This window comes from Cricetulus griseus, chromosome 6, assembly GCF_003668045.3.
Source record: "Cricetulus griseus strain 17A/GY chromosome 6, alternate assembly CriGri-PICRH-1.0, whole genome shotgun sequence".
Classification (NCBI taxonomy): Eukaryota; Metazoa; Chordata; class Mammalia; order Rodentia; family Cricetidae; genus Cricetulus; species Cricetulus griseus.
Window position 1 is genome coordinate 152,871,368 of NC_048599.1, and position 27,169 is coordinate 152,898,536.

The 27,169-nt window shown below is 45.0% G+C and overlaps 1 protein-coding gene and 1 non-coding gene across 4 annotated transcripts; both read left to right on the plus strand.

Annotated features, from left to right (window-relative positions):
- Nucleotides 1-17,399: 17,399 nt before the first annotated feature.
- On the plus strand, nt 17,400-26,780 carry Klk13 (kallikrein related peptidase 13). 3 transcript variants are annotated; one of them, XM_027420524.2, is made up of 5 exons: nt 17,400-17,451; nt 22,816-23,005; nt 23,107-23,375; nt 25,236-25,372; nt 26,598-26,780. In XM_027420524.2, the coding sequence occupies exons 1-5, from the start codon at nt 17,400-17,402 to the stop codon at nt 26,778-26,780; spliced, it is 831 nt and encodes a 276-aa protein (XP_027276325.1). The 3 variants fall into 3 exon arrangements, with proteins under 3 accessions (XP_027276325.1, XP_035302899.1, XP_035302900.1); XM_035447008.1 differs by having other exon boundaries at nt 23,107-23,156; XM_035447009.1 differs by lacking the exons at nt 22,816-23,005; nt 23,107-23,375.
- LOC113831875 lies at nt 21,573-21,682 on the plus strand. The gene has a single exon (XR_003486402.1). It is a non-coding gene; the product is annotated as a U6 spliceosomal RNA (small nuclear RNA).
- Nucleotides 26,781-27,169: the final 389 nt, after the last annotated feature.

A 27,169-nucleotide genomic window follows, 5' to 3' on the forward strand; every position in this document is an offset into this window, starting at 1 on the left:
TTTATTATGTTTAGGTATGTTCCTGTTATCCCTGATCTTTCCAAGACCTTTATCATGAAGGGGTATATTGGATTTTGTTGAAGGTTTTTTCAGCATCTAGTAAGATGATCATGTGGTTTTTCTTTTTCAGTTTGTTTATATGGTGGATTACATTGGCAGATGATGAATCATCCCTGCATCTCTGGGATAAAGCCTACTTGATCATGGGATAATTTTTCTGATGTGTTATTGGATTCAGTTTGCCACTATTTTATTGAGTATTTTTGCATCAATGTTCATGAGGGAGATTGGTCTGTAATTCTCTATATTAGTTGTATCTTTGTGTGGTTCAGATGACAGGGTAACTGTAGTCTTAGAAAAAAGAGTTTGGCAATGACTCTTCTGCTTTTATTGTGTGGAACAATTTGAAGAGTATTGTATTAGCTCGTCTTTGAATTTCTGGTAGAATTCTGCACTGAAGCCATCTGGCCCTGGGGTTTTATTGGTTGGAAGACTTTTGATGACTGCTTTTATTTCATTAGGGGTTATAGGTCTATTTAAATTGCTTATCTGTTCTTGATTTAATTTTGGTAAGTGATGAGGGAAGTCCTTCTGTGTATGTTTATCTTATTGGTTGTTGAATAAAGTACTGTTGGCCAATAGGGAAGCAAGTTACGAGGGACTAGGAGTTGAGAATTCTGGGAAATGTAGTAAAGAGAAGTCTTGTGACCCAGGCAGGAAGTAACATAGCAGGCAGATTCTGAATATAAGCAGGTACAAGCAGGAAATTGCTCTCTTTCTCCTCTTCTCTTCTCTGTGGAGCCACCATGTGATCTCAGGAAGATAGGATGCATTCCATCGGTGTCCTCCATAAGTCTTTATAAATACATAGATTAGTAATTATGGTTGATAATTAAGACTGGGCTAGCAGATAAGAAATCCTAGTCACTGGCCAGCAGCATTGTACCTAATATTAATCTCTGTGTGTTATTTTTGGCACTCACATGGCAGAGGGACTCAGGCAGCTTGGCAGAAAGATTTATTCTTACAGGTAAGTGATATCTATCCAGGAAATTGTCAATTTCCTTTAAAATTTCCAATATTGTGGAGTACAGGTTTTCAAAGCATGGCCTGATGATTCTCTGGATTTCCTCAATGTCCATTGTTATGTTCTCCTTTTCATTTCTGATTTTTTGTTAATTTACATATTCTCTCTCTACCTTTTGATTAGTTTGGATAAAGGTTTGTGTATCTTGTTGAGTTTCTCGATTCTTTGTTTCATTGATTCTTTGCATTGTTTCCTTTGTTTCTACTTTATTGATTTTAGCCCTCAATTTGATTATTTGCTGGCATCTACACCTCCTGGGTGAGTTTGCTTCTTTTTGTTCTAGAGCTTTCAGGTGTGCTGTTAAGTCTCTAGTGTGACTATTCTCCAGTTTCTTTATGTGGGCACTTAGTGCTATGAACTTTCCTCTTAGCACTGCTTTCAGAGTGTCCCATAAATTTGGGTGTGTTGTGCCTTCATTTTCATTGAATTCTAGGAAGTCTTTAATTTCTTTCTTTATTGCTTCCTTGACCCGGGAGTGATGCAATTGAGCACTGGTCATTTTCTATGAATTTGTAGGCTTTCTGCATTTGTGTTGTTGTTGAATTCTAACTTTAAAGCATGGTGACCTGATAAGACAGTGGGGGTTATTCCAATTTTTTGTGTCTGTTGAGGTTTGCTTTGTTGCTGAGTATGTAGTTGATTTTAGAGAAGGCTCCATGTGGCACTGAGAAGAAGATATATTCTTTTGTGTTTGGATGGAATGTTCTATATATGTCTGTTAAACCCAGTTGAGTCATAACTTCTATTAGTTCCTCTTTTTCTTTGTTAATGTGTCTGGTAGTCCCATCTAGTAGTGAGACTATAAGTGTGTGGGGTTTTATGTATGATTTGAGTTTTGGTAATGTTTCTTTTATGAATGTGGATGCTTTTGTATTTGGGGCATAGATGTTCAGAATTGAGACTTCATCTTAATGGATTTTTTCCTGTGATGGATATGAAATGCCCTTCTTCATCTCTTTTGATTAATTTTAGTTTGAAGTCTAATTTGTTAGATATAAAGATAGCTACACCAGCTTGTTTCTTAGGTCCATTTGATTAGAAAATCTTTTCATAATCCTTTACTCTGAGGTAATGTCTGTCTTTGAAGTTGAGGTGTGTTTCTTGTATGTAGCAGAAGGATGGATTCTGTCTCCGTAACCATTCTGTTAGCTTGTGTCTTTTTATAGGCCAATTAAGACCGTTGATATTAAGGAACGGTGAGTTCTTATGTGAGTTTTTATGTGAGTTCTGGGGATGAAAATCAGATCTTATCAACTGAACTGTATGACCAGCTCCCCTAGGAATTTCTTTAACTTTTTCCATTTCAAAAAGTTAAGTGCATAAGTGTTTTGCCTACATATATGTATATGAACCATGTGCATTCCTGGTGCCTGTAGAGGTCAAAAGAGGGAATCAGATCCCCTATAACTGGAATTACAGATGGTTGTGAGCCATTGTAGGAGTGCTGGGATTTTAACCTGGGTCTCCTGGAAGAATAGCCGATGCTCTTAACCACTCAGCCATCTCTCCAGTCCCTCTAGATATTTCTGAATTCAAGCAACTTAACAATCAAAATGATCTACATATTTCATCCTAACTGCACACCCAGTGAGTTAACATTTTTCCTAGTTAGCTTTTTATCAACTTGACATAGCCTAGAATCACTTAAGAAGGGGGGTCTTAATTGAGGAAGTCTCTAGACTAGATTTGCCTGTGGGCATCTCTGTGAGGGATTGTATTGATTATTAATTGATGTAGAGAGAGGAACCCAGGCCATTGTGTGAGGCACTATTCCCTAGACAGGTGGTCCGAGGCTGACCAGGAGCAAAGGAGCAAATAGTCTCCATGGTTTCTCCTTCAAGCTCCTCCTTGACTTCCCTCAATGAGGAACTATAACCTGTGCGATGAAATAAATCCTTTCCTCCTCTAAGTTGCTTTTGTTATGCTATTTTTCACAGCAAAATTGTGAAACTAGAACACAACAGTAGCCTGGCATCAGAAAAGGCAGGACTATTTACACCACAGCAATTGGCAAACAGCATAGCTTTGTTTTCAGAGAGTCAACATCAACTAATATAGAGGTCTATTAGCAGTCATGGGAATGACTGCTTGGGAATGATCTCATGATCTTTGTGTGTCTCAGATATGGTGTGGTTCAGATACAGGAAGTTATTATGCTGGCCTTGTATAGGAGACAACATGGCATTTGGCAGTTCTTGGGTAGCAGGTCTTAGACCCATATTGTTAAAGCAACCCAAAAGACTGCTGGGGGCAGAACTGGAGAGATGGCTCAGTGGTTAAAAGTGTTTGCTGTTTATGCAGAGGACATGAGTTCAGTTCCTAGCACCCACATTGGAGGGCTTATATCCACCAATTCCAGGGGATCCAGTGCCCTATTCTGACCTCTTTAGGCACTGTATTTGCATGGTATACATACATGCACACACACACACACACACACACACACACACTTAAAAATACAAATAAGTACTGGAGAGATGACTTCGTGTTTAAGAACTGGCTGTTCTTGCAGAGAGCCAGAGGTCAGTTCCCAGCACCCATGTGATGACTCACAAACATCCATAACTCCAATTGCAGGGGATCCCACACCCTCTTCTGAACTCTGGGCACCAGACACACATGTGTTTATGCACATGTGTGTTATATTTATGCATAAAAACACTTATACACATAAAATAAAATAAATAATCAGAAGTTAACAAGGGTCCACTGCCTGTTTGTCCAGGGCTCTGACTGTCTGAAGCAGGACCTGAGCTGACTCCATGCACTTTTGAAAAAGAACCATTATGTCTTATATCATAAAGAACTCACCCTGTAATTCTCATTTTGCATTCGTCTACAAAGCTAAGCAAAAAAATTTACATTGAAGATGGATTTTCAACTTACCAACCCACCTGTAGTAGTTAACCACCTTATTTTATTGATTCTTATATTTTTGGTTATGAACCTAGCCTTTAACGCTGAGCCATCTCTCCAGCCCATTTTATTGATTCTAATGGGTATTTTCTTTTCATCTTTCCTAGTTGTTGGCTTTCTGCACGCCAAGCAAGTGTTGTACCACTAACCTATATCCCCAATCACTCCCACCTCCCTCCCTTTCTCCCTCCCTCTCCCCATCCCTTCCTTCCTCTCTCTCTCTCTCTCTCTCTCTCTCTCTCTCTCTCTCTCTCTCTCTCTCTCTCTTTCTTAAAGACAGGTGACACTATTGTAGCTCTGGCTGTCCAGGAACTCATTATGTAAACCAAGCTGGCTATCAGAGATACTGCTTTGCCTCCAGAGTGCTGAGATCAAAGTCATGCACCACCATGCTCAGCTCCAGCCCTTTTTATAGAGAAGAAAATATTAACATATCTTTTAAAATCAAAATAGGAATAGAATGAATTTAATAACTTGGTAAATGTTAGGTTACACAGGAATAATGAACTTCATCTACAACATTTGTAACCTTGCATGTCTCTGCCTCTTTTTCTGGGGGTGCGGGCCTACCACAGACAGCACATTCTGTTTGCTAAAGACAAAACTGCCTTAACTAGAATCCAAACCTCAGCTCTTGTAAAACTTGCTTAGCTCCAGAGAAAATTCTCTTTGGGGATGGGGATGAAAAGATCAGCTTGGGATGGCCACATAGACAAGATTATGACAATGTCTGACTCTATATAAGCTATGGGATATTTCTGGTTATCATGGAATTTCCTACAACAGAAGATAGAGGCTTTGGTAGCCTACCTATTAATGTTTCTCCTCTGATGACCAAGCGGTGTTAGATATCTCACTGGGAGTGGGTAGTTCTCAAACTGACTGCACCCTTCCTCACATTGTAAAGGAAACACAAATATCTGGAGCCCCTACATTCTATACTGATGCAAATAAATCAGGAAAGGCAGTTACAAATCAGAAAATTTAAGTAAAGTAGATCTAAGTCCTTATAATTCTGTCCAAAAGTCAGAATTATATGGTTCAACATAGTTACTGATTCACAATATGTAGAAAGAATTGTTGTATATATTGAAATAACTGAATTTATACCAGATGATACAGAATTGATTTTATTAATTATTTAGTTACAAGACATAATCAGGAACAGGAATCATTCCATATATAATACATATTATATATTAATTATATATTATATATACACACATCCAATACCATATGGGTCTGCCAGGCCCTCTAGCACAAGACAATGATGAAACTGGTCAACTATTGATAGTAAATGTGCTAAAGGCCTCAGAATTTCATAAAAAACAACCCACCATGTTAATAGCAAAGGTTTGAGAGAAAGACTTTTCCATTACTTGGCAACAAGCTAAGGAAATCATACAGAAATGTCCTACTTGTTTTTTATATAATCAAACTTGTTGTTTATATAACCAAACCTGCAGGAAGTAACCCAAGAGTACTCAAAGGAATGAAATCTGACAGATGGATGTGTTCTATTTTGTAGAATTTGGAAAATTAAAATATGTACACTGCACCATTGATACCTTTTCAGGTTTTCAATGGGCAACTGCTCTGAATTTGAAAAAGCCTGATTTGGTAATTATACATTTGCTAGAAGTTATGGCCATCATGGGTATACCTGCGCAAATAAAGGCTGACAATGCTCTAGCATATGTCTCTAAGAAAATAAAACAGTTTTTTACTTATTATAATATAAAGAATATTACTGGTATACCACATAATCCTTTAGGGCAAGCAGTTATAGAAAGATCATTCAAACTCTAAAGGATATGCTAAATAAAGAGAAAGGAATAATAAAGAACCCCAGAAATAGATCGTACAGTGCTTTATTAGCTTTGAATTTTCTCAATGCTAATGAAAAGTAACAACAGCCGTGGACAGACATTGGACAATAGAAAACACTTCTGAGTTAAATCAGCCTCTGTACTTCAAGAATGTGTTGACCTCAGAATGGAAACCAGGATATGTGCTATGTTGGGGAAGGGGTTTCACTGTTGTTTCCACAGGAGAAGAAAAGCTACGTATATCATCAAAACTAATCAAGATGTGATTTGAGCAGGAAAAACCTCTTGATGAAGAAAAATGATAGCTCATATACCAATGTGACAGTCCTACAAGTTGTAAGGAAAACTCACAAAGATGGGGGCAGGGTTCTGTTCTTTTTGGAAAAATAAAAATACCCATGTTCAGGAAGCCAAAAGATCTTGGACATATAGATGTATAAAGAAGAAAGGATAGTTATCCAGGAAGAATCACCAAGCAAAGAAAAATCTGGCTTATGGTACCAATATCCTCTTCAAGGTAAAATCTCACTACCTAAACACGTTTATCTCCTCACTTCTCAATATAGTGGTTGTTCTGACTCACTTAATAATCAAAGATGGCTTTGGAGTTGGAGTAGGGCTGTCTCCTTCTCTAAATCCAAACATGTTGTTAAAAGAAAAATCCAGAGTTTCTGTCTCATATCAGAAGAGCCTCCTGGTATGGCACAGAAGGAATATAATTCCAGGCACTAATGCTGTCAAAACTCTGTTTCTCCCTCCAAAATTCTACTTCTCCCCATACTTAATTTTGTCTCTTTTGGTGTCTTTCCTTGGTTATATGTCTATCAAAATTTAAACTTTCTGTTTTGATATTAATAACCTTTAAGTCTTCCACAGTGAACAATACATTTTCCTAACAGCAATCTCTGAAGTTTACAGAAAGAAGTTGGGGTCCCACAACAGTGATTCTACCTGTATCATTATCATACCTTGGAGGCGATAAGCACAATTCAGGATCGGCTTTGGACCTAAACGGCTAAGACAATTCCAAATTGGCTAACCAAGATGGTCCACCTTCTTACAACACTTTGGCCAGAGCTTCAGATAAGAACTTCAATTAAGCCTTACCTGATACTCAGAGTACCTACAAATGTTATAGCTAGTCCTCTGGATATTTAACCATTGTTTTAGTTTTTTTTACGGGATCCAATAGGGACACCTTTGCCCCCATGACAGCTGGAAGTAATTCTAAGAAAACATCACCCCCTTTCCTTACAGTTGGCTTAGATTTTTTTCTTATTTTTCCCAAAGTTATGGATAATTGTCACCTGTTTAGGGTTGGTTATAAGTTGTTAGGGTTGGGATGAAATATTAAGTTAAGACTCAGAAGTCTCTTTTGGAAAAGAATAGGGGGAAATGGATGGGATGGGATGGGATAATAGGTAGATTAGTGTATCTCCTTGTGAACTATTTCAGCAACTATTAGTTATAGACAGTTATAGACAGTTTACAGTGATTTCAGATTCTGATATATTGATACATATGCAAAAATTATTTTTGTGTTCCTGTCTAAGATAATTTGTATATTGATACAAACTTGAAATTATATTTGTTTTTCGTGTATGTTCCTCTTTCTGTTTACAATGTTTTTACACACTAATGTAAAATTATTTTGCCTTATTGAATGTATGTATGTTTCTACATGTAATTAAGATATTTTGTTTATTATTGAGGCAATTTTAGGATATTTTTACATATTGCACTACAGATCTCTACCTCAGATATATTTGGAGGTATTTCCTTATTGGTATTTCCTTATTGCTGCACTTCTGTTTTAAATATTGTTTATTTTTATGTGTAAAGCTATTTTTATGTCTTTAAGCTATTGTAGGGAGAGGAGGTACTTGTGGCACTGACCACGCCCATTTGGGTGTGGCCACAGGTGCATACAAAGCATGTGGGATAAAGGGCTGAGGCAAGGGGTGCTTGCTCTCCCACCGGGTTCCAGATGGGTCTCAGAGAGCTGCTGAGACTAACCTGGGTTATTGGTTTCTCACGTAAGTGATTTCCCCTTAATAAATTAACCACCAATATCCTGTGTATGGTTATTTTCCTCTACACTATATAGGTATTAAGAATTATAGGTTATAGTCACCCATGCTTTTCATATCTAATTATGCTAGTCTGGTTCTCTAGCTGCACAGAGATCTACTCTGCATAGTTATATGATCTTCAAACTCTTCAAAGACCTACAGAATATGGCATTTAAATGTTTTGATAATTTGGAACTCCATTGACATGAGACACTATTGCTCCTGGCAGCACTGAGCTATTCCCGAGAGTATGATGGGCACCAGAGACACTCCATTTGGAGTTCATTTTCTTCTGGCCTATTTGGCAAAGAACTGCTTTGGCCTCACTGCTGACAATAGTCACACTGTCCTAACTAGACAAGCAGGATATAAGCAAAAAGAGACTGCTGAACCTTGCCAAGACAGAGTAGGTCAGTCTTCTGAATCTTCCTGCTTCTGAAATGGTCTGTCAGATATTCTAGGCCTTAGTCAAAGTTGGTTGCCTCTACATTTCTGTGAGACTCTGAGTGACTGTCCAGGTAGCCAGAGATTTTTGTCATTTCTTACACCTTTGGGAAGTTGCCTGCTTGCACTTCCTGCTTACTCAGGTACTATTATTTTCCTTCTCAGGGCTTTGATGGGGTTGAAGACTAGATAGTTTCAGCTACTATCCTCCCTTATCTTAGCTAAGACTTAGGTACAAGACTTAGTTAGACTCCTCAGGATAAGATAGCTGTTGGAATAATCTCTTTCATTTGCAAATTACCTACAGCCTGGACATTTAGTGTGTTTCTTTCTTTTTTTTCCTTTTGTTTTTCAAGACAGGGTTTCTCTGTGTACCTTTGGAGCCTATCCTGGCACTTGCTCTGGAGACTAATCTGGCCTTGAACTCACAGAGATCTGCCTGCCTCTGCTTCCCGAGTGCTGGGATTAAAAGCATGCGCCACCAATGCCCGGCTAGTGTGTGTTTCTTGCTTGTTGATTTCGTGTTGGTTCTAATTTTGTGTACTTTTGTTTTTAACCTTTTCTTTCTCCTGGACAATACTTGGCTATTTGTTCTTGTTGTATGTAGTTTTATATTAGGGTTAGAACCCTCCTATTTAGACAAAAAGGGTTGTTGTGGGAACTCTTTCAGCCGATAGTCTTTGAGGGACTGGCCTCTTCTAGGCAGGGCTTAGAGGCTACATGTGGACTGGAAGCAAGCACTTGCACTCTTTTGGGTAGTAGTCAGAGGCGGAAGGCAGCATTCAGCAGCTAAGGGCAGAAGACCTCAGCGGTTCTCTGCCTTGCTTTGTCATTTGTGAGTGATTCTCCAATATACCTAACTTCTCTTTATCCAGGCTTTCATTTTACAATTTATAATTGTTCGTTACATTTTATACTTTAATGTCTCTCAAATTGGACAGCATCTCACAATTTACTGAGCATCATGTCTTACTATTATTCCATAATTCAGATGGCAGCTCCTTTGTTGTTCTTAGTGGTTTATAAAATAACTCAAATATAATAAATACCGTATATTTAATAAGTCATAAAGGAAATAAGTGTAGCTGGGAATACCAGGTTGCAGTATTAAACAAGTGACTGGGTTTCTTTGACTCTTTTCTTTTAAAAAATGTATTTGTTTTATTTTATGCTTATGGGAGTTTCACCTGAATGTATATCTGGGTACAATGCCCTCAAACACCAGAAGAGTGTGTCAGATTCCCTGGGACTATAGTTACAGACAGTTGTGAGCTACCATGTGGGTGCCAGGAATCAAGTCTGAATCCAGTCAGTACTCTTAAACACTGAGCCATTTCTCCAGCTGCCCTTTCTTTTAAAAATACTCTCTCTCTCTCTCTCTCTCTCTCTCTCTCTCTCTCTCTCTCTCTCTCTTGCACACAGTCTGTGTCTATGTGTGTGTGTGTGTGCATGTGTGTATGTGCACACAGGGTGCACATTGAAAATGCATTCATTAGCTGGGCATGACTGTGCACACCTTTAATTCCAGCACCAGAAAGGCAGAGGCAACTGGATCTCTGTGAGTTTGAGGCCAGCCTGGTCTACAGAGAAAGTTCCAGGACAACCTGGGCTACAAAGAGAAACTCTGTCTTGGCCCTGCCCCCCTCAAAAATAGAGAGAAGGAAAGGAGAGAGAGAGAGAGAGAGAGAGAGAGAGAGAGAGAGAGAGAATGCATTCATGTAGTGAACACGTGTTCAGTGCTTACAGAGGCCAACAAAGGACATCAGACCGCCTTTGGGTTGGCATTACAGGTGGTTGTGAGGTACCTGATGTGGATGGTGGGAACCAAACTTGGGTCCTCTGAAAGAGTGGTATGTACCCTTAGCCACTGAGCCATGTGCACATGTGGTCTGTGTAGGTATAGGTGTGGAGTCCAGAACAACCCTGGTGTCATCCCTAGGGAGGTCATCCACCTCTTAGAGAAAAGGTTTCTCATTAGCCTGAGTTTACCAATAATGCTAGGCCAGCTGCTCAGTGAGCCCTGTGGACCCCCTGTGTCCATTTCCCCAGCCCTGTGATGATAATCATGTGCCACCATGCTCCAACTTTTTACAAAGACTCTGAGGACTTAACCAAGGTGGCATCCATCAGTTCCAGGCTCTTCTGAACCTTCATCTAGTTTCTTGCTTATAACCAGTCACAGACTCTTCCTGATGTGTCCTCTCCAACACGATAGGTATTAGGTTAATTATGTGAATTCATTTATTTGTAAAAATTTTTTAAATTTTATATGAGTGTGTGGTGATTCAGTGTCCAATGAGGCTAGAAAAAGTCATCAAAACCCCTGGAGGTGAAACTGCTGGCTGTTGTAAGCCATTAGATGCCAGTGCTGGGAACTGAACTCAAGTCCTCTGTAAACACTCTTGCTCTTAACTGATGAGCTACCCCTCCAGCCTCATGAGTTCATTTAATATTTTATTAAAATTGGCTTAAATTAGATGCACACTAAAATTGAGTTTCTTAGTCACACTATTTTAAGTACCTGGCTAGTGATGTCATGTTGAACAACACATGCACAGTTGTTCTGTGCCCTCTAGTAATTCTGCTGGAAAATACTGCTCCAGTTTTATCCTCTCCTCTCAGACTGATGTCCAGGAAGTTATAGGAATTGCCTGAACTTGTTGAAAATGAAGAGCCTTGTTGCTGTTTCATATCAACTGACAGCATGTCTGAGCTCTATAAATTACAGAATCTGCATCAGATCAAATCCCAGAAGCCTCCCAGGACATCCAAGCTTGAGAGGCACTGCACAGTAGTGTGCATTTACCGTGTTTAGGGACCCGTCCACCAGGGATGTCCTTCTGTATGCTGTACTATGTTTCTCTTGTTGGTTGATGAATAAATCTATTTTGGCCAATGGACAGGTAGGATGTAGCCAGGCAGGAGACATAGGCAGGGCTACCAGACTAGGAGAATTCTGGGAAGAGGGAGGCAGGGAATGAGTCACCATGTAGCTGCAGAGGGAGTCAGAGGTCTGGGCATCACCAATAAGCCAAGACCATGTGGAGATACACAGATTAATAGAAATGGGTTAATAATTAAGAGAGAGCTAGCCAATAAGAAGTCTGAGTCATCAGCCAAACAATTTATAATTAATATAAGCCTCTGTGTGATTAATTGGGACTGAATGGATGTGGGACTGAGTGAGACAGAATCTTCTGTCTACAAGTGATGGACAAGTAGGCTACATCCACTACTTACGCAACAGTTCAGTCATATGACGGTTTGTCTTGATGGTCAATTTGATGGGATTTAGAATCACCATGGAAACAAAAGATAAATAAAACTAAAGGCATACAGTTAATCAATTTTACCAAATACTAGGAGTTGCCCACAGCCCAACCAGGAAATAAAAGTTCCCATCTTCAACGATATCTGTGTTTTATTCATTCATCCAGTGAATAGTGTTTGAATCCTATTGTGTGATAGGTGACACTCAATGAATAAAACAGTTAAACATTTCTGTCTTCCAAGAGTTCACCTCATATTCTAGAAGGGAAGCTGAAGAGAATCAAATAAATAAACAATACATGAAGCATGAGAGATCAGAGTAAATAAGTACCATAGAGAAAAGAAGAAAAGCTGGCAAAAGAGAATGTCTGCGGAGAGTTAAATTTTTATTTTGAAGGGTTATGGAATTTGCCAAGCCTGGGTTGTCCCAGCACTGCATATCACAGAGAAGATTTTTGAGACTGGGAAGATAACTCAGTTACTTAATGACTTGCCTTGTAAGCATGAGGACCTAAATTCTATCCTGAGCAAGGCTGTATGAAAATTTTCTTCAAATTGAAAAATTCAATCCTGGAAAGTGGTTCTTTTAAAACTTAGGAAGTAACCAACTGACAAGTCTCAGAAAGTCCCAGAAACCTACAAGACCCACAAGCAGTAGGGACTGCTGGGTTTGAACTCAGGCCCTCTGAAAGAGCAATGAGTACTCTAAACCGCTGAACCATATTTTTAGCCCATCCCCTTGTTTTTTTGACATAGATTTATTTTCCGGATCTGAAGCTTACCATTGTAGGTTAGACTGGCTGGCCAGTGAGCCCCAGAGGTCTGCTTAGCCAGCAAGGGAGCTAGCTATAAGTGTGTGCCCCCACATCTGATTCTCTGTGCGTTCTGGGGAGTGGAACTCAGGTCCAGTGCTTGTAAGGAAAACACTTCTCTCCAGACTGTTTTTTGTTTTGTTTCATGTCTTGTGGGAGTGGGGGGCACTCAGGATTTTCGGAAGCCCAGTCTGGCCTCGAATTCACCATATCTCAAGGCAACTTTTAACGTCCGATCCTCCACCTCCTGAGTACTGGGATTACCACGCCCAGGCCCAGATGTTCACCTCTATCATTTTTAATTTTAGAAGTTTTAATGTTATTTAGGTGGAAGGTATAGGTGAGGGTGGGTGGGGATGGGTGTGGGCACGTGTGTATCGTTGTGCAGGAGCCATAGCACTCGGGTCGGTCGGAGGACATCCTGCAGGAGTCAGTTCTTCGTTCCTATCATGAGGATCCCAGGGATTGTCACATTTGGTAGCAAGCACCTCTGCTTTCTGAGCCATCTCACAAGTCCTCACTGTAGCTTTGCATGGTGACCAACAAAAACCACGAGCATAACACCTCTCTGAGTTTATGAGTCAGTCCTTCTAGTAACTCACTGGGCCTGTTCTGAGGAACTCTGACTTCACTAGCAAAAGACATCTTCATAGAGATGATAAAGGCTGATAAAACCGTAGACATGGTTGAGAAAAGAGGGTCCCAGGCAGTGAAGAAAGCAAACAAACTATCCTGAAATGGAAATGTGTCTGACATGAGAGGCAGGTGACAGAAGAGGGCGTCAGATCCTATCGAGAATTTTGGTCACAGGCAATCTAAATCCTTGCTTAGATGACATTCAATCTGAGGTCCCAGGGTTTTAAGAACAGGAGTGACCTGCTCTGACTTACTCAGTAAGAGGTCACTCTGGGGAGCAGGGGGCTGGAGAGACTGCTCAGTGCTGTCTTCATGGGACTGCCGCCTGTCTCCCCATGTCTCTGTGTCTGTCTCTGTCTGTCTCTGTCTCCCCACATCTCTGTCTCTGTCTCCCCATGTCTCTGTCTCCCCACATCTCTGTCTCTGTCTCCCCATGTCTCTGTCTCTGTCTGTCTCTGTCTCCCCATGTCTCTGTTCTCTCTCTCCTACCTCAGCTTCCTGTGCCTGTGCATTTACATGACCTGTGCTCAAGCTATGGACCACTAGGAATGTCAACTCTTCAAGTCCTTTTCCCCGTGTCCTCTCTGTCAATTTGTGTTCACATCAGACTCTGGGTGTGGGGTGGATTTTCTTGTCCCAGCCACACTTCCAACCGGAACTTCCAGTTTACGCCTGACAAAGAATCCTATTTTGAAGCCAAGCTAGGGTGGGGCCTCCTCTGGAAACCTTGGGGCTGCCTCCATCTCTGGCTTTGGTTCTTTAACAAGTACACTGAGACCCACAGTCCCTGTCAAGCATTCTTTTAAATACCTTTAGATATTAATTCACTTAACTCTTTTCTATGAGGTAAGTGCTGTGGGTGGAGGCCATGTTACAAATGGGGACACTGAGGCACAGAGCATCCACCTCACCTGAACTCAGGCTGTCTATGTGACAGTGTCAAGTTCTGAGCCAGTAGGAACATTGGCTCTTCCAGTGTTGGTTTTTTGTTTTTTGTTTTTTCCTCCAGCTAGGCTGCCAATACACAGAAAGATGATGCGCTGTGCGACGGTACCCCTGGACTTGGTCCAGTGTGAATTATCAACCATGGGCTCCTTGTTGCCTTATTAATGAAGTGAGGGGGTGGAAGGCACCCAGCCCTTGGTGGGTCCATGACCTCACTTCAACATAGGTAGGCTACCTGAGTTCTGGCCAGTCATAACCTTCAACATCAACACTGACCTGGCAATCACCCCTCAACAGATGCCAACACCAGCCACCCCCACTCCTGGTTCCAGCCCCTCCCAAATGAGAAAGCTTTATTGGAAGCTTGAGCCTGGGCCACAAGAGGGCACAGGTACCCCGACTTCCCACACAAGCTGTCACCTCATTTCACCTAGCATCCTCCCTTCTGCCACCCCACCTGAACCCGACTCTACCGGAAAGGAATGGGCTCAGCACCCACTCCAAGCCCTGCCCCTGGAGGTGGAGGAAGTCCAGGGTGGGGAAGGACACTGGCCTTTCAGTCACCTTAACAGGAACTCACAGATGTGACCCCATCACGGATGTTCAGCCTGTGTCTAGTTCCCATCACTGGTGTTCACCCACAATCCCAACCATCTCAACATTCTTCCATCCTCCATCCTGCCCTCCAACCCACCCCAACCCAACAGGACCCTATCAGCACCCTTATCTCCATGTCCCTCCCATCTGCAACCCAGCCCTATCCCCAAGCATAACCTAGTATCATCACACTACCTTTCTCCTTCCCAACCCAACCCCACTGTGTTTCCTGTGAGCTCGTCAGAATCACCGAGCCCCAAGCACATCCCTTTCAGTTCTTGCATTAAATCAAACTTCTCTTCTTAGTGAAGGACTCCAAGATAATAGACCCAATAGGTTCTTCAATGGAAAATTAGGTAGGTTATTTGATTTTGAACATATCTGTATCTCTGTTATTGTCTTTGTGATGTTTCTTTACCAAGTGAGCAGTACTAAGGCTTGAACATGGAGCTTTCCCATGCTAGACAGGAGCTCTGCCACCGAGCTATGCCCCCAATCCTCTTCATGCTTTGCTTTGTGAGACAAGGTCTTGCCAAGTTGCACAGGCTGACCCTGAACTCACTGTGCAATGCAAGCTGACCTTGAAGTTTCCATCCTCCTGCCTTAGCCTCTCCAGGTATTTAGGTTGACAGAACTGTGTAGTAAGGCCCTGTGATACTCGGTGCTACTTTATAACTTTAAATTACAGGTATCTGATAGTGATGCAAATATTCTTCTCTAAACCCACAAAAATAAATTTGCTAGGTGGAAATATCACTAATGACCAATGTGCTGAGCAAAGCATTGATTTGTTAAATTTGAATTAGCATTCCTTAATGCCTATATGTTGTGGGCTTTTCCCTTTGTTTTTTAACGTCCATACTGACCTGAAACTCATCTTGTAGCAAAGGATGACCTTGAACTCCTGATCCTCCTGCCTCTACATCCCTAATGCTGGGCTTACAGGTGTGCACCCTATACAGAGTTGGAACTACACAGGCTTTGTGCATGTCAGACAAGCACTTTACCATTGAACTACAACTGGCAAAGCCCTGCAACACCATATTTTTAAAGGAACCTTTGACCTAGGTTTTGTCTCCTAACTAGGTTTTGTCTCTTAACTCCCTTGGCCTGGACTACTCCATTCCCTAATCCTGTTCCCAGTCTTAGCCCCACCTCTCATTCTGTGAACCTTCACCCCACCAGCCTATGATGTCATCTCTACTAGCTCCCTCTTTCCAAACTTCACCAGATCCCATCCTTGGCTTGTTTTCAAATTCTGACCCCACCCCTGTCCTTCTTAATCCCTAATCCTGCCCCATCCACCCCCTGGGATTAACTCATGGGGCACCACCCAGCCAAAGTTCCAGAAGCCACCTACTCATTCCTCAAAGCCATCCCTTCCTCCTTCCTCTTCCTCCACCCCATCCCATCCCTGCTTGCCCACACACACCCCAGCCCTCTTGCTCCCCACCCACCCTGCCATGCACTCCCTCACCTCATCAACGGCTTCTGAAAGGCAGCCTAGTTCAAACTACTTTCCCAGGCTCAGTCTCTGCCCCACACGAATCCAGGGGCACAGACGCTCTGGTGGCCAGACACCTATGGTGGTGTGTGTCTGGGGAAGGGGTCATGAACATATGTGGGCATCACCTTGAATCTCAGAAGAAACAAGGCTGGAGGTGAGACTCCCACCGGCTGTGCTGGCTTCCATGTTGAGAGATAAGCTTGGGTTGCTGCTGGTGAAGGGACTGGCGGCGTTGAGGGACAGGCTGAGGGTGATCCCTATGGTAAAGGTGGGGGTCTCAGGACAGCTCAGTGATGACTATTTGGGAGCTGGGGCAGACTAAGTATGCAGAAGGTGAGAGCAGGCGTGAGGAAAGGAGTGAGGTACAGCATGGCCAGGGGTATGGAAGCGGGAGGAGTTTGAGAAGGGAAGTGGGCTTTCCCCTTCGCTGTGGTCCTGCCACAAGAAGGTTCACAGTGGGTTCAACTCGAGCTTGGGCGGGGCCAGATCTGGGTCCCAGCTTGTCCCAGGAGCTCCGCCTCCAAGCTGAGGGCCGAGCCCAGGCTGGGGGGTGCCTGTCAAGAGCAAGCTGAGCAATTGGGGGTGGAGAGGGGGAGCCAGCACCGGGAAATGGTGCGCGCGCTGGGGGAGGGAGCTCAGGGGTTAAAAGCCATGGGTCGGAGCTGAAGTTTCTAGGCAGTTGGCAGCTGAAGTTGGCCACCTGGGCCCCTCCTCAGGTAGGGTCTCTGGGTGGGAGAGGGGCAGAGGCCTTGAAAAGGGGCATTGGAGGGGGGCAGGGAGGAGGAGAAAGGAGGGATGGAAAGGGGATACAGGGCAGCTGAGTCAGCGTGAGGCGCAGGTGGAGACAGAAACCTGCAGAGATGCAGGGAGTCTAAGCATGCAGAAAGACTAGACGCCAGGGAGGAGACCCAGGGTCCGGGACAGGCCCAGAGAAGGGAGAATGGGGTCAGAGGCGGGGAAGGAGTGATGGGCGAGGGAATGCTGTCTGGACCCAGCTCTCGGAGTGCAGGATAGGAAAAGGTGACCTCTTGGAAGTGATGGCAGGCGCTGGAGCCCAGAGGAGTACTCGCTGTCCCTCCACCAGCTCTCGGGTGTCCCACACACTGCGGATGGAATTTCGGGAGGGCAAGAGTCAAGGGTCAGGGATTTCAGAGTGAATAGAGCCAGAAAGTTCAAGATTGCAAAGCGCAGAGAATTTCAGTCTCCGGGCTTGCTTTGCAATACCCACTTCAGCCTCTCGACCCAGGCCCCGCCCACCCTGCCCACCCCCATCCCGGAGCTATCATGTGGCCCCTAGTGGCTGCCATCGCTTGCCTGACCGTGGCCTTGTCGGGAGGTGAGTACTCCGGCACAGGGGTGGAGGCAGGGAGGCCATTCACGCCAATGGTGGGAAGGATCAAGCCACTGTGATGGGGGGGGCATGCTCCTCCCCGCCCCCCCCCCGCCACCCACTCAGGGCCAGGGAGGAAACGCAGATAGCTTCACACAGGGCCCTGTGTGCCTGATTTCCCAGCTAGGGTCAGCCCACCAACACCAACCAGTGCCTTCACCTCTGACCCCAGAGATGCCCCAGCTCAAAGAAGCCCCCAACCCTCCCTCACTCTTTTCGCTCCTTGCAGCACCCCACCCCCACCCCCACCCCCACCACACACTTTCAAGACCTCAGGAGAGCAGGGAGCTCAGCAGGCTCCGCAGGTTCAAATGTTAACCTGCTGCCTTGAGCAAAACTTGAGCCTACAATTGTTTTCTTCTGCAACATGGATTGCTCGGGATAAGAAAAGGAGGGTATGCCTGGTGTGTGACAGAAAAGACGCTGAAAGTCACTGGGTTCCCTGGAGTCACAGACAGTTGTGAGCTGCCATGTAGGATCTGGGACTTGAACCCAGGTCTTCTGTAAGAGAAGACAGTGCTCTTAACCACTGGGCCATCTCCCCAGGCCTTTATTTGGTATTCTAGTGGCTTTGTACTTGGCTTTTTTGAGACAGTGTCTCCTGTAGACCAGGTAGGTCTCAAACACACTATGTAGCTGAGGATGGCCTTGAACTCCTAATCCTCCTGCCTGTACCTTCCCAGCATTAGAGATGACGAGTGTGTGCCAACCAGGCTCTGTTTATGGGGTGTTGGGGATGGAACCCAGGGCTGTGTGTGTGTGCTAGGCACACACCAATTGAGCTACAAGCCCAGCCCCTTTCTCTACCTTCCCAAGCACACTCTCTAGAAACGCCATGTATGCATGCATCATTCATTCACTCATTCATTTATTCTGCCAGGGAGAAGCACTGCACGCATTCTGCCTGTGGCATCCACAGCATATGTGGGGGAACTGTGCAGATATTATTGAAACAATTATCCAAATAATTAGCTAATAATTAATTGCCACTATGAAGTGAGCCACTCTCAGGAGCCTGGAGATGTAATGGAGGCTTCCAGAGACCTCCCTGGGGCTTTGTTCTGACTTAGAGGAGGAGGGTCCACAGTGCCTAGCACCCTGTACCAGCCTTTGCCTGGAGGTGGGGTGGCTGCCTTGCTTTTGTGCCACGCCCAGGATCCACACCCTTGCCCCTCCTGGTGCCTTGCCCTGGGCCAGGAGCCCCACATGTTGCATCTTGTGGAACCCTTCAGAGACCAATGAGGTAGGTAGATGCACTGCAATTCCTCCTAGGACTCAGGGACAGAAGGATCCTGTCCCAAAGACACTGCCACACCTGAGTCAGTACACTAATCCAGGCTGTCTACCCAGTCCACCATGCCCTGCTGTGAAGTCGATCAGTAGGTCTGCATAACTTCTGAGCTAAAGGGCTTTTAAAATTCAACTCTGCTTCATTTTCCTGTCGTTTTCTATTTACTTTATTTGATTGATTGATTGATTGATTGATTGATTGATTGACTGACTGATTGGCTGACTGACTGATTGTGTGTGTGTGCTTGCATTTGTGCACACATTGGAAAGTAAAGTTTATTGGCTGGAGATATAGATTAGGGGTAGAGTGCTTTTCTAGCATATTTGAGGCCTTAGGGTCAATCTGTAGAACTGAAAAAGGTTAGATCCTTAGTGTGTGTGTGTGAGCATGTGCGTATGTATCAATCTCAGGGCCCCATGAGAGCTAAGGAAGTCTCTACTACTGATCTACATTCCCAGTTCTCTCTCTCTCTCTCTCTCTCTCTCTCTCTCTCTCTCTCTCTCTCTCTTCTTCTTTCTTTCTTTCTTTTCTTTCTTTCTTTTTTTTTTTTTTGAGACAGGGTTTCTCTGTGTAGCTTTGGAGCCTATCCTGGCACTCACTCTGGAGACCAGGCTGGCCTCCAACTCACAGAGATCCGCCTGCCTCTGCCTCCCGAGTGCTGGGATTAAAGGCGTGCACCACCAAACCCCCGGCCCCAGTTCTCTTTTTACTTTTTATTTTGAGATAGAGTCGCACTAAGGGCAGCTTGAACTTCTATACCCTGGGCAGGTCTTGAGTTTGCCATCCCTCTGTGTTAGTCTCCCAAGGAGATGGGCTAACAGACCTGGGACAGCCAGTTTGGCTTAATTGGCCCTTTTTGTCTTCTGTAAAATAGCAACTAAAGGTGGTGGGACCTTCAAAGTCCAGGTGCTGGGTAAGGATCTGCTCCCCCTGGTACTGAGAGGGAACTTGACGACAGTGAGGGTTTCAATCCATCCAGCCTCCTCATGAGTCTTCTACACAGACACACCCAGAGTTGACAGAGAACTGAACCATAACTCAGCTTCTGAGTTTGCCATTTATTTATTCACTTTTTCATTTTGAGACAGGATTTCAAGTAGCCCAGCCTGGCCTCAAACTTGCTAGGTAGCCAAGGATGACCTTGAACTTTCTTATCCTCCTGTCTCTACCTCTTAATGTCACCCTTGTCTCATTTTTTTCGTCCCACCTAAAATGACCCTCTATTCCTGCCCGTGACTCTCAAAACCATGGGTCCCATTCCAACATGCACAGGTGAGGAAGTGGGCTGTGTGACAAGGAGCCTCGCTTGTAGCTAAGCATTTGTAAGATGCTTAGGTTGGAGGTTTGATGAAACCCGCTGCTCCCTAATGTGTGATGAGCTCCCACAGCCAGTCATCTGTATCCACAGCTCCCCTTTGGAGGATTCAACCAACTATGCAGCAAAAAGAAAAGAATCTATTCTTGTCATTGCTGAGCTCATGTTGGCTTTCCCATTATGGCATTACTCCCAGGGAAATAAGGTATAGCCATTGTTTACACAGTATTTGGCTTTTATTAGCTATTATAAATCATCAGAGGTGGTTTAATGGTATGGAAAGGTGTGTAGAGGTTATATGTAAACATGATGATGCTTTATGTAAAGGGTTTGAATGTTCCTGGGTTGCAATGTCTATAGAGCCCTAGAACCAGTTCTCCACAGATACAAAGGGATTACTGCGTTCTTCCTACTTGGACAGAGAGGGAAGCTGAGGCTGGTCATTTGCAGGACACAGCATGGTAAGAAAGCAGCCCACTGGGATCTAGATGCTCCAGCCCACCACCCACAGCTGTCTCTCTTGTTGTCACATATGCTAGATCCAAGGAATGAAAGTGCTGAACAGAGTTCAGATGGCTGTTGTCAGTGGAGTTTATGGTAAGGGTGAAGGGAGAGGGAGGAAAAAGAAGACAGGATGGGGTAAGGAGAGGGCCTTCCCAGCAAGCCTGAAGAGATGCAGAGCTGCAGTTTAACAAGCATCCTCACGGAAACATGGCATGCCTGAGGTCCAGGAGGGGGACTTTAGACCGGGGGTTCCAGAAGGCTTTGCTGAAGAAGTAATGTATAGACTTACATCTCACAGGGAAGCAGGAGCCTGCTATATGCCTCTGGATTCTCCATGCACCAGCTCAAGTGTACCCTGTCTACACCACATGCTTATGCCTGGCCTTGTGGTAAATGAATATCTGACATGAGTCTGGCATCCCCAAGGAATTGAGATTTGGATTTTATTTTAATTGACTTCAAGACCTACATGTGGCTATGGTTGGCATAATGAAACATGTGGGCCTATGACTGACATAAGGAAAAAGGACTCAGAAGCAGGGAACAACAAGTACTAAGAGAGGCTCTAGTGTGTTGGGTGAACAGGTGCATGAGGCCAGAGCAGAGTGTTCCAAGAGGAGGGAGTCAGAGAATCAGACAAACAGGTTTCCAAGTGACACATGGCCTCTCTCTCTCTCTCTCTCTCTCTCTCTCTCTCTCTCTCTCTCTTCTCTCTCTCTCTGTGTGTGTGTGTGTGTGTGTGTGTGTGTGTGTGTGTGTGTGTGTGTGTGTGTGTGTGTGCTTGTGTGTAGGCCAGAGGTGAACATCAGGCATCTTCCTCTATCATTCTCCACCTTATTTTCTGAAACAATCTCTCCAACTGAGCCTAGAGTTCTCCAATTCAACTGTATCAGCTGCAAGCAAACCCCAGCCATCCTCCTGTCTTTCCTTCCCCAGCTTTGAGATTACAGGCATCCTGCTGTTCCCTCCAAGGTGATAGCAGGGAATAAAATTGGAACATACAGAAAAGATTAGCATGGCCCCTGTGCAAGGATGACACGCAAATTTGGGAGGTGTTCCATATTAAAAAAAAAAAAAACTGGATCTCAGGGAGCTGGAGAGATGGCTCCGTGGTTAAGAGCATTGGCTGCTCTTGCAGAGGGTCCGGTTTGGTTCCCAGCTCCCACGTGGTGGCTTACAACCATCTGTAACTCCATTTCCAGGGATTCTGATGCCCTCTAACTCCTTGAGCACCAGGCCTGCATATGGTGCACATACATGCATGCAGGCAAAACATTCACACACATAAAATAAATATTAAACATTTTAAACTGGATGTTTAAGAGATAAGAGGACTATTGTTAATGATGAAGGGATGAAAGGAAGCAAGGGTTGAACCCAAAGTTTGGGCTGAGCATCAAGATGAGAAGGACTGGAAGGAACTGGTGGAGTGAGAAAGATCAATTTCTAGACACCAACTTTAAGATGTGTATGAGGTGTTTGGCTTGATAGTATTTGAGCTTCTAGCTGCAAAGGTTGGGGTTGGAGATGTGAATTTGGGCATGGCTATTTGTAGGTGGTCTGTAGAACTGGAAAAGCACCCAGTAGATATATGTTGAAAGGATGGATGGATGGTTGGATGGATTAGCAATGGATGAATGAATACATAGGTGGGCTATGGAAGACGGATGGATAGGTGGATGAATGGATTGGTGGTTGGGAGGATGGATAGATAGGTTGGTGGATGAATGGATGGATAGAGGGATAAATGTCTACATGTGTGGATGTTTGGGAATGGGTATGTGAGTGGATATACAGATACAGAGATGAATGGTGGGATGTGAATCAATGGGGTGGTGGGTAAGTAGATTAGAGAGTGGATATATGGGAGGATTGATAGATGCATGGATGGATGGATGGATGAGTGTATGGGCAGGTAGATGTGTAAATGGATGGAAGGCTACATGGGTGGATAGATAGATGAGTAGAAGATAGATGGATAGACACATAAATGCTTGAGTAGATGGATGAACATGTGAATGGATGAATGGGTGGGCACGTTGGTGGATATGTAGATGGGTGTGTGGTAGATTAATGGATGCCTGGGTGAATTGATAACAGATTGATGGTGGTTGATAGCTAGAAGGATGGGTGAGTGGATGGATAGATATGGTAGATGGATTGATGGACGGACAAATTAACAGTTTCTTGTCTTTGACAGGAATCTCCCGGGACTATCCCAAGATTCTCAATGGGACCAATGGGACCAACGGTTTTCTCCCAGGTGGCTACACCTGCCTCCCCCATTCTCAGCCTTGGCAGGCAGCTCTGCTAGTCCGTGGACGGCTTCTCTGTGGAGGCGTTCTGGTTCATCCCAAATGGATACTCACAGCAGCTCACTGCAGGAAAGAGTACGTGGGGCCTTGAGTGCAGGGTGGGGAAGAGGCTGGGGCTGGGGTGGGGACAGAGATGGGCTCATCTGTCTCTTTCCCACCACTTCCTGCACCCACAGTGGGTACACAGTTCACCTAGGCAAGCATGCCCTGGGGCGTGTGGAGATCGGCGAGCAGGCAATGGAGGTGGTCCGCTCTATCCCCCATCCTGAATACCAGGTCAGCCCCACCCACCTGAACCACGACCATGATATCATGCTTCTGGAGTTGAAGTCCCCAGTCCAGCTCAGCAGCCACATTCGTCCTCTGCCACTCTCCCCGGACGATTGCCTACCCACCGGCACCTGCTGTCGCGTTTCTGGCTGGGGCACCACCACCAGCCCCCAGGGTAAGTTCCTGCACCGGCTGCTGGAGTCCTCACAGATGCCTGAGGAAACTGGGGCAGCAATAAGCAGGGGAAATCAGAGGAGAATTCTTCTTCTTATATTTGTGTTGGTTTTGGTTGTGTGCTGGAGGGAAGGTGCATATACCAGAGCAGCCAAAGGGGGGGGGGGTCAAAGAACAAGTTGCAGGATTCCTGTCCTTTCCTCCCACCATTTGGGTTCTGAGTATCAAACTCAGATCCTCAAGTTTGGCTGCAAGTATATTTATCCAATAGCCATCTTGCCAGTCCCTTTATAAAAATAAGTCTACATAAATGAAGACATGTATCTCCTTAATATTAATATTACAAATGTATGAGTGACACACACACACACACACACACACACACACACACACACACACACACCTATATGTGAGGGAGAGGGAGGTAGAGAGTGAGAGAGAGAGAGTGTGTTTGGGATTTTAAGACAAGATCTAACTATATAGCTTTATTGGCCTGGAACTCACAGAGATCCTCCTGGCTCTGCCTCCCAAGTACTGGAAATATACATACATACATACATACATACATACAATTTATTTTATTTTTATTCTCTCTGTGTGTGTCTATGTGTGGGTTTGTGCATGTGTGTACAGTGCCCACAGAGGCCAGAAGAGGGTGCCAGATCCCCCTAGAGCAGGCACAACAGGCAGTTGTGAGCTGCTTGACATGAGAGCTGAGAATCAAACTCTTGTTTCCTAAGCCATCTCTCCAGACTTAGAATAAATGATTATATAATAAGCTGGGCCTGGTGGCACAGGCCTATAATGACAGGAGGACTGACGCATTAGGATCACAAGTTCAGGGCCAGCCTGAGCTACAGAGAAGAAGTCAGCCTGGGCTACACAGAGAATTCTGTCTCAAAATCTCTTTTTAAAAAAGTAAAATAGGGCTGGCCACAGGACTCAGGGGTAAAGGTTCTTGCCACAATCTGGCAACCTGGGTTCAGCTCCTCATATGGTGGAAGGAGAGAACTGACCTCCAAGAGTTGTCCCCTGACTCCTCACACCTCCTTTAGCATAATACACACATACACAAAATTTTTAAAAAGCAAAGGGTTGGGATGTACTGAGCAGTAGAGAATATGTCTTACATGTGACTGACATATAGCATAATATATGTCAGCAGGCATCTGCACAGCAATCCCTCGCTCTCTCCCATCTCCTTTCTGCATCTTTCTTCCCCTCACACTCTCCTCCCCCACCTCCTGGTCTCTCGCTTCTCCTTGCATCCTTCCCACCTCTAGTTCTTTCCCTCTTTCCATTTTCACATACAAGTGGTGTGCATGTGTGTATGCACATTTACTTGTGTGGGGCCCACACATGTGTGTGGGAGTGCAGGTGGAGTCTCAGGGTTGATTCTGGGAACCATCCTTGACCACACTTCCACCTTATTCATTGAGGCAGGGTCTCTCCATCAAACCAAAGCCCACTCTCATGGCTGCCCTTGCTAACCAGCTTGCTTTGGGGATTCCCTGTCTCTTCTGAGGCTGAAATTATAGGCAGTCCACCAGGCCAGCTCCCGACATTTACATATTCTAGGGATCTGAACTCTGGTCCTCATGTTCACATGGGAAGTGCTGGGGTACCTCCCCAGCACCACCCCAGCTTCAGGTCTCTTATCTCTCCCCATCCCTGCATCCCCTGCCCCAGTCCTCCTGCCCTCGCCTCCTTTTGTCCTCGTTCCCATGTCTGTCCATATTTTTGTCTCTTTACTACTTTCTGCCTTATCTTTCCCTTCGTCTTATCCCATCTCAATTTCCTGCCCACTCTGACTCTTTAACATCCAGGACAAGCCTCCTCAGATGGTCTCTCTCCCCCCCAGTGAATTATCCTAAAACACTGCAGTGTGCCAACATTGAACTGCGCTCAGACGAGGAGTGTCGGCAGGTGTATCCTGGGAAGATCACTGCCAACATGCTCTGTGCTGGCACCAAAGAAGGCGGGAAGGACTCTTGTGAGGTGAGATATGGAGAATGTTGGAAACCAGCAGTCAGTCCCTCTAAATCTCTGTCTCCCTGAGTTTCCATCTCCCTGACTCTCCGTCTCCCTGACTCTCCGTCTCCCTGACTCCCCATCTCCCTGACTCTCCATCTCCCTGACTCTCCATCTCCCTGACTCTCCATCTCCCTGACTCTCCGTCTCCCTGACTCTCCATCTCCCTGACTCCCCATCTCCCTGACTCTCCATCTCCCTGACTCTCCATCTCCCTGACTCTCCATCTCTCTCATTCTCCATCTCCCTGACTCCCCATCTCCCTGACTCTCCATCTCTCTCATTCTCCATCTCCCTGACTCTCCATCTCCCTGACTCCCCATCTCCCTGACTCCCCATCTCCCTGACTCCCCATCTCCCTGACTCTCCATCTCTCTCATTCTCCATCTCCCTGACTCTCCATCTCCCTGACTTCCCATCTCCCTGACTCCCCATCTCCCTGACTCTCCATCTCCCTGACTCTCCATCTCCCTGACTCTCCGTCTCTCTCATTCTCCATCTCCCTGACTCCCCATCTCCCTGACTCTCCATCTCTCTCATTCTCCATCTCCCTGACTCTCCATCTCCCTGACTCCCCATCTCCCTGACTCCCCATCTCCCTGACTCCCCATCTCCCTGACTCTCCATCTCCCTGACTCTCCATCTCTCTCATTCTCCATCTCCCTGACTCTCCATCTCTCTCATTCTCCATCTCACTGACTCTCCATCTCTCTCATTCTCCATCTCCCTGACTCCCCATCTCCCTGACTCTCCATCTCTCTCATTCTCCATCTCCCTGACTCTCCATCTCCCATTTCTCTCCATCTCCCTGACTCCCCATCTCCCTGACTCCCCATCTCCCTGACTCTCCATCTCCCTGACTCCCCATCTCCCTGACTCCCCATCTCCCTGACTCCCCATCTCCCTGACTCTCCATCTCCCTGACTCCCCATCTCCCTGACTCCCCATCTCCCTGACTCCCCATCTCCCTGACTCCCCATCTCCCTGACTCCCCATCTCCCTGACTCCCCATCTCCCTGACTCCCCATCTCCCTGACTCCCCATCTCCCTGACTCCCCATCTCCCTGACTCTCCATCTCCCTGACTCTCCACATCTATCTATCTCCATCTTTCACTCTCCTCCCCACATCTTCCCCATCTCTACCTTCTGTTCTGCTTTATCAAGAGCCCTTCTTTCTCTTCTCCAACCCAGGGTGACTCCGGGGGCCCACTGGTTTGCAATGGCAAACTCTATGGCATCATCTCATGGGGAGATTTTCCATGTGGACAGCCCAACCGACCCGGTGTCTACACAAGAGTCTCAAAATATCTGCATTGGATCTGGGAGACCATCAGAAACACTCCAAAGCAGAGATGGACAAAGAACACACAATAAAACTGGGTTAATTCGTCTGTCTCCCTCCCCTACTGTGCCTATCTCACTGTGCACTCCTCCCTTCTCTGCCCCTCTGCCCTGAGTGTCCCTTTGGAACAGGGACTAACATTCACTACCAGCCACATCCCTCTACTAGCCATGAAACTCGTCAATAACTTGACACTGCAACTCAAATTATCACCCAAGTCCATAGAGACATCACCATGTCCACCATAAACTGGAGTTGATACCTGCATATCCTAATTCTGTTTATGCTAATCAGCCCTTCATGAACTCATCTCAGTAGTATTCTGTTTATAGACTTTACCCTCAAAACATTACCCCCTGGCAACACTGTATGTTTTATATTCAAGAAGATTCTAGACTCCTTGCATTCTGAAAATCTCTCT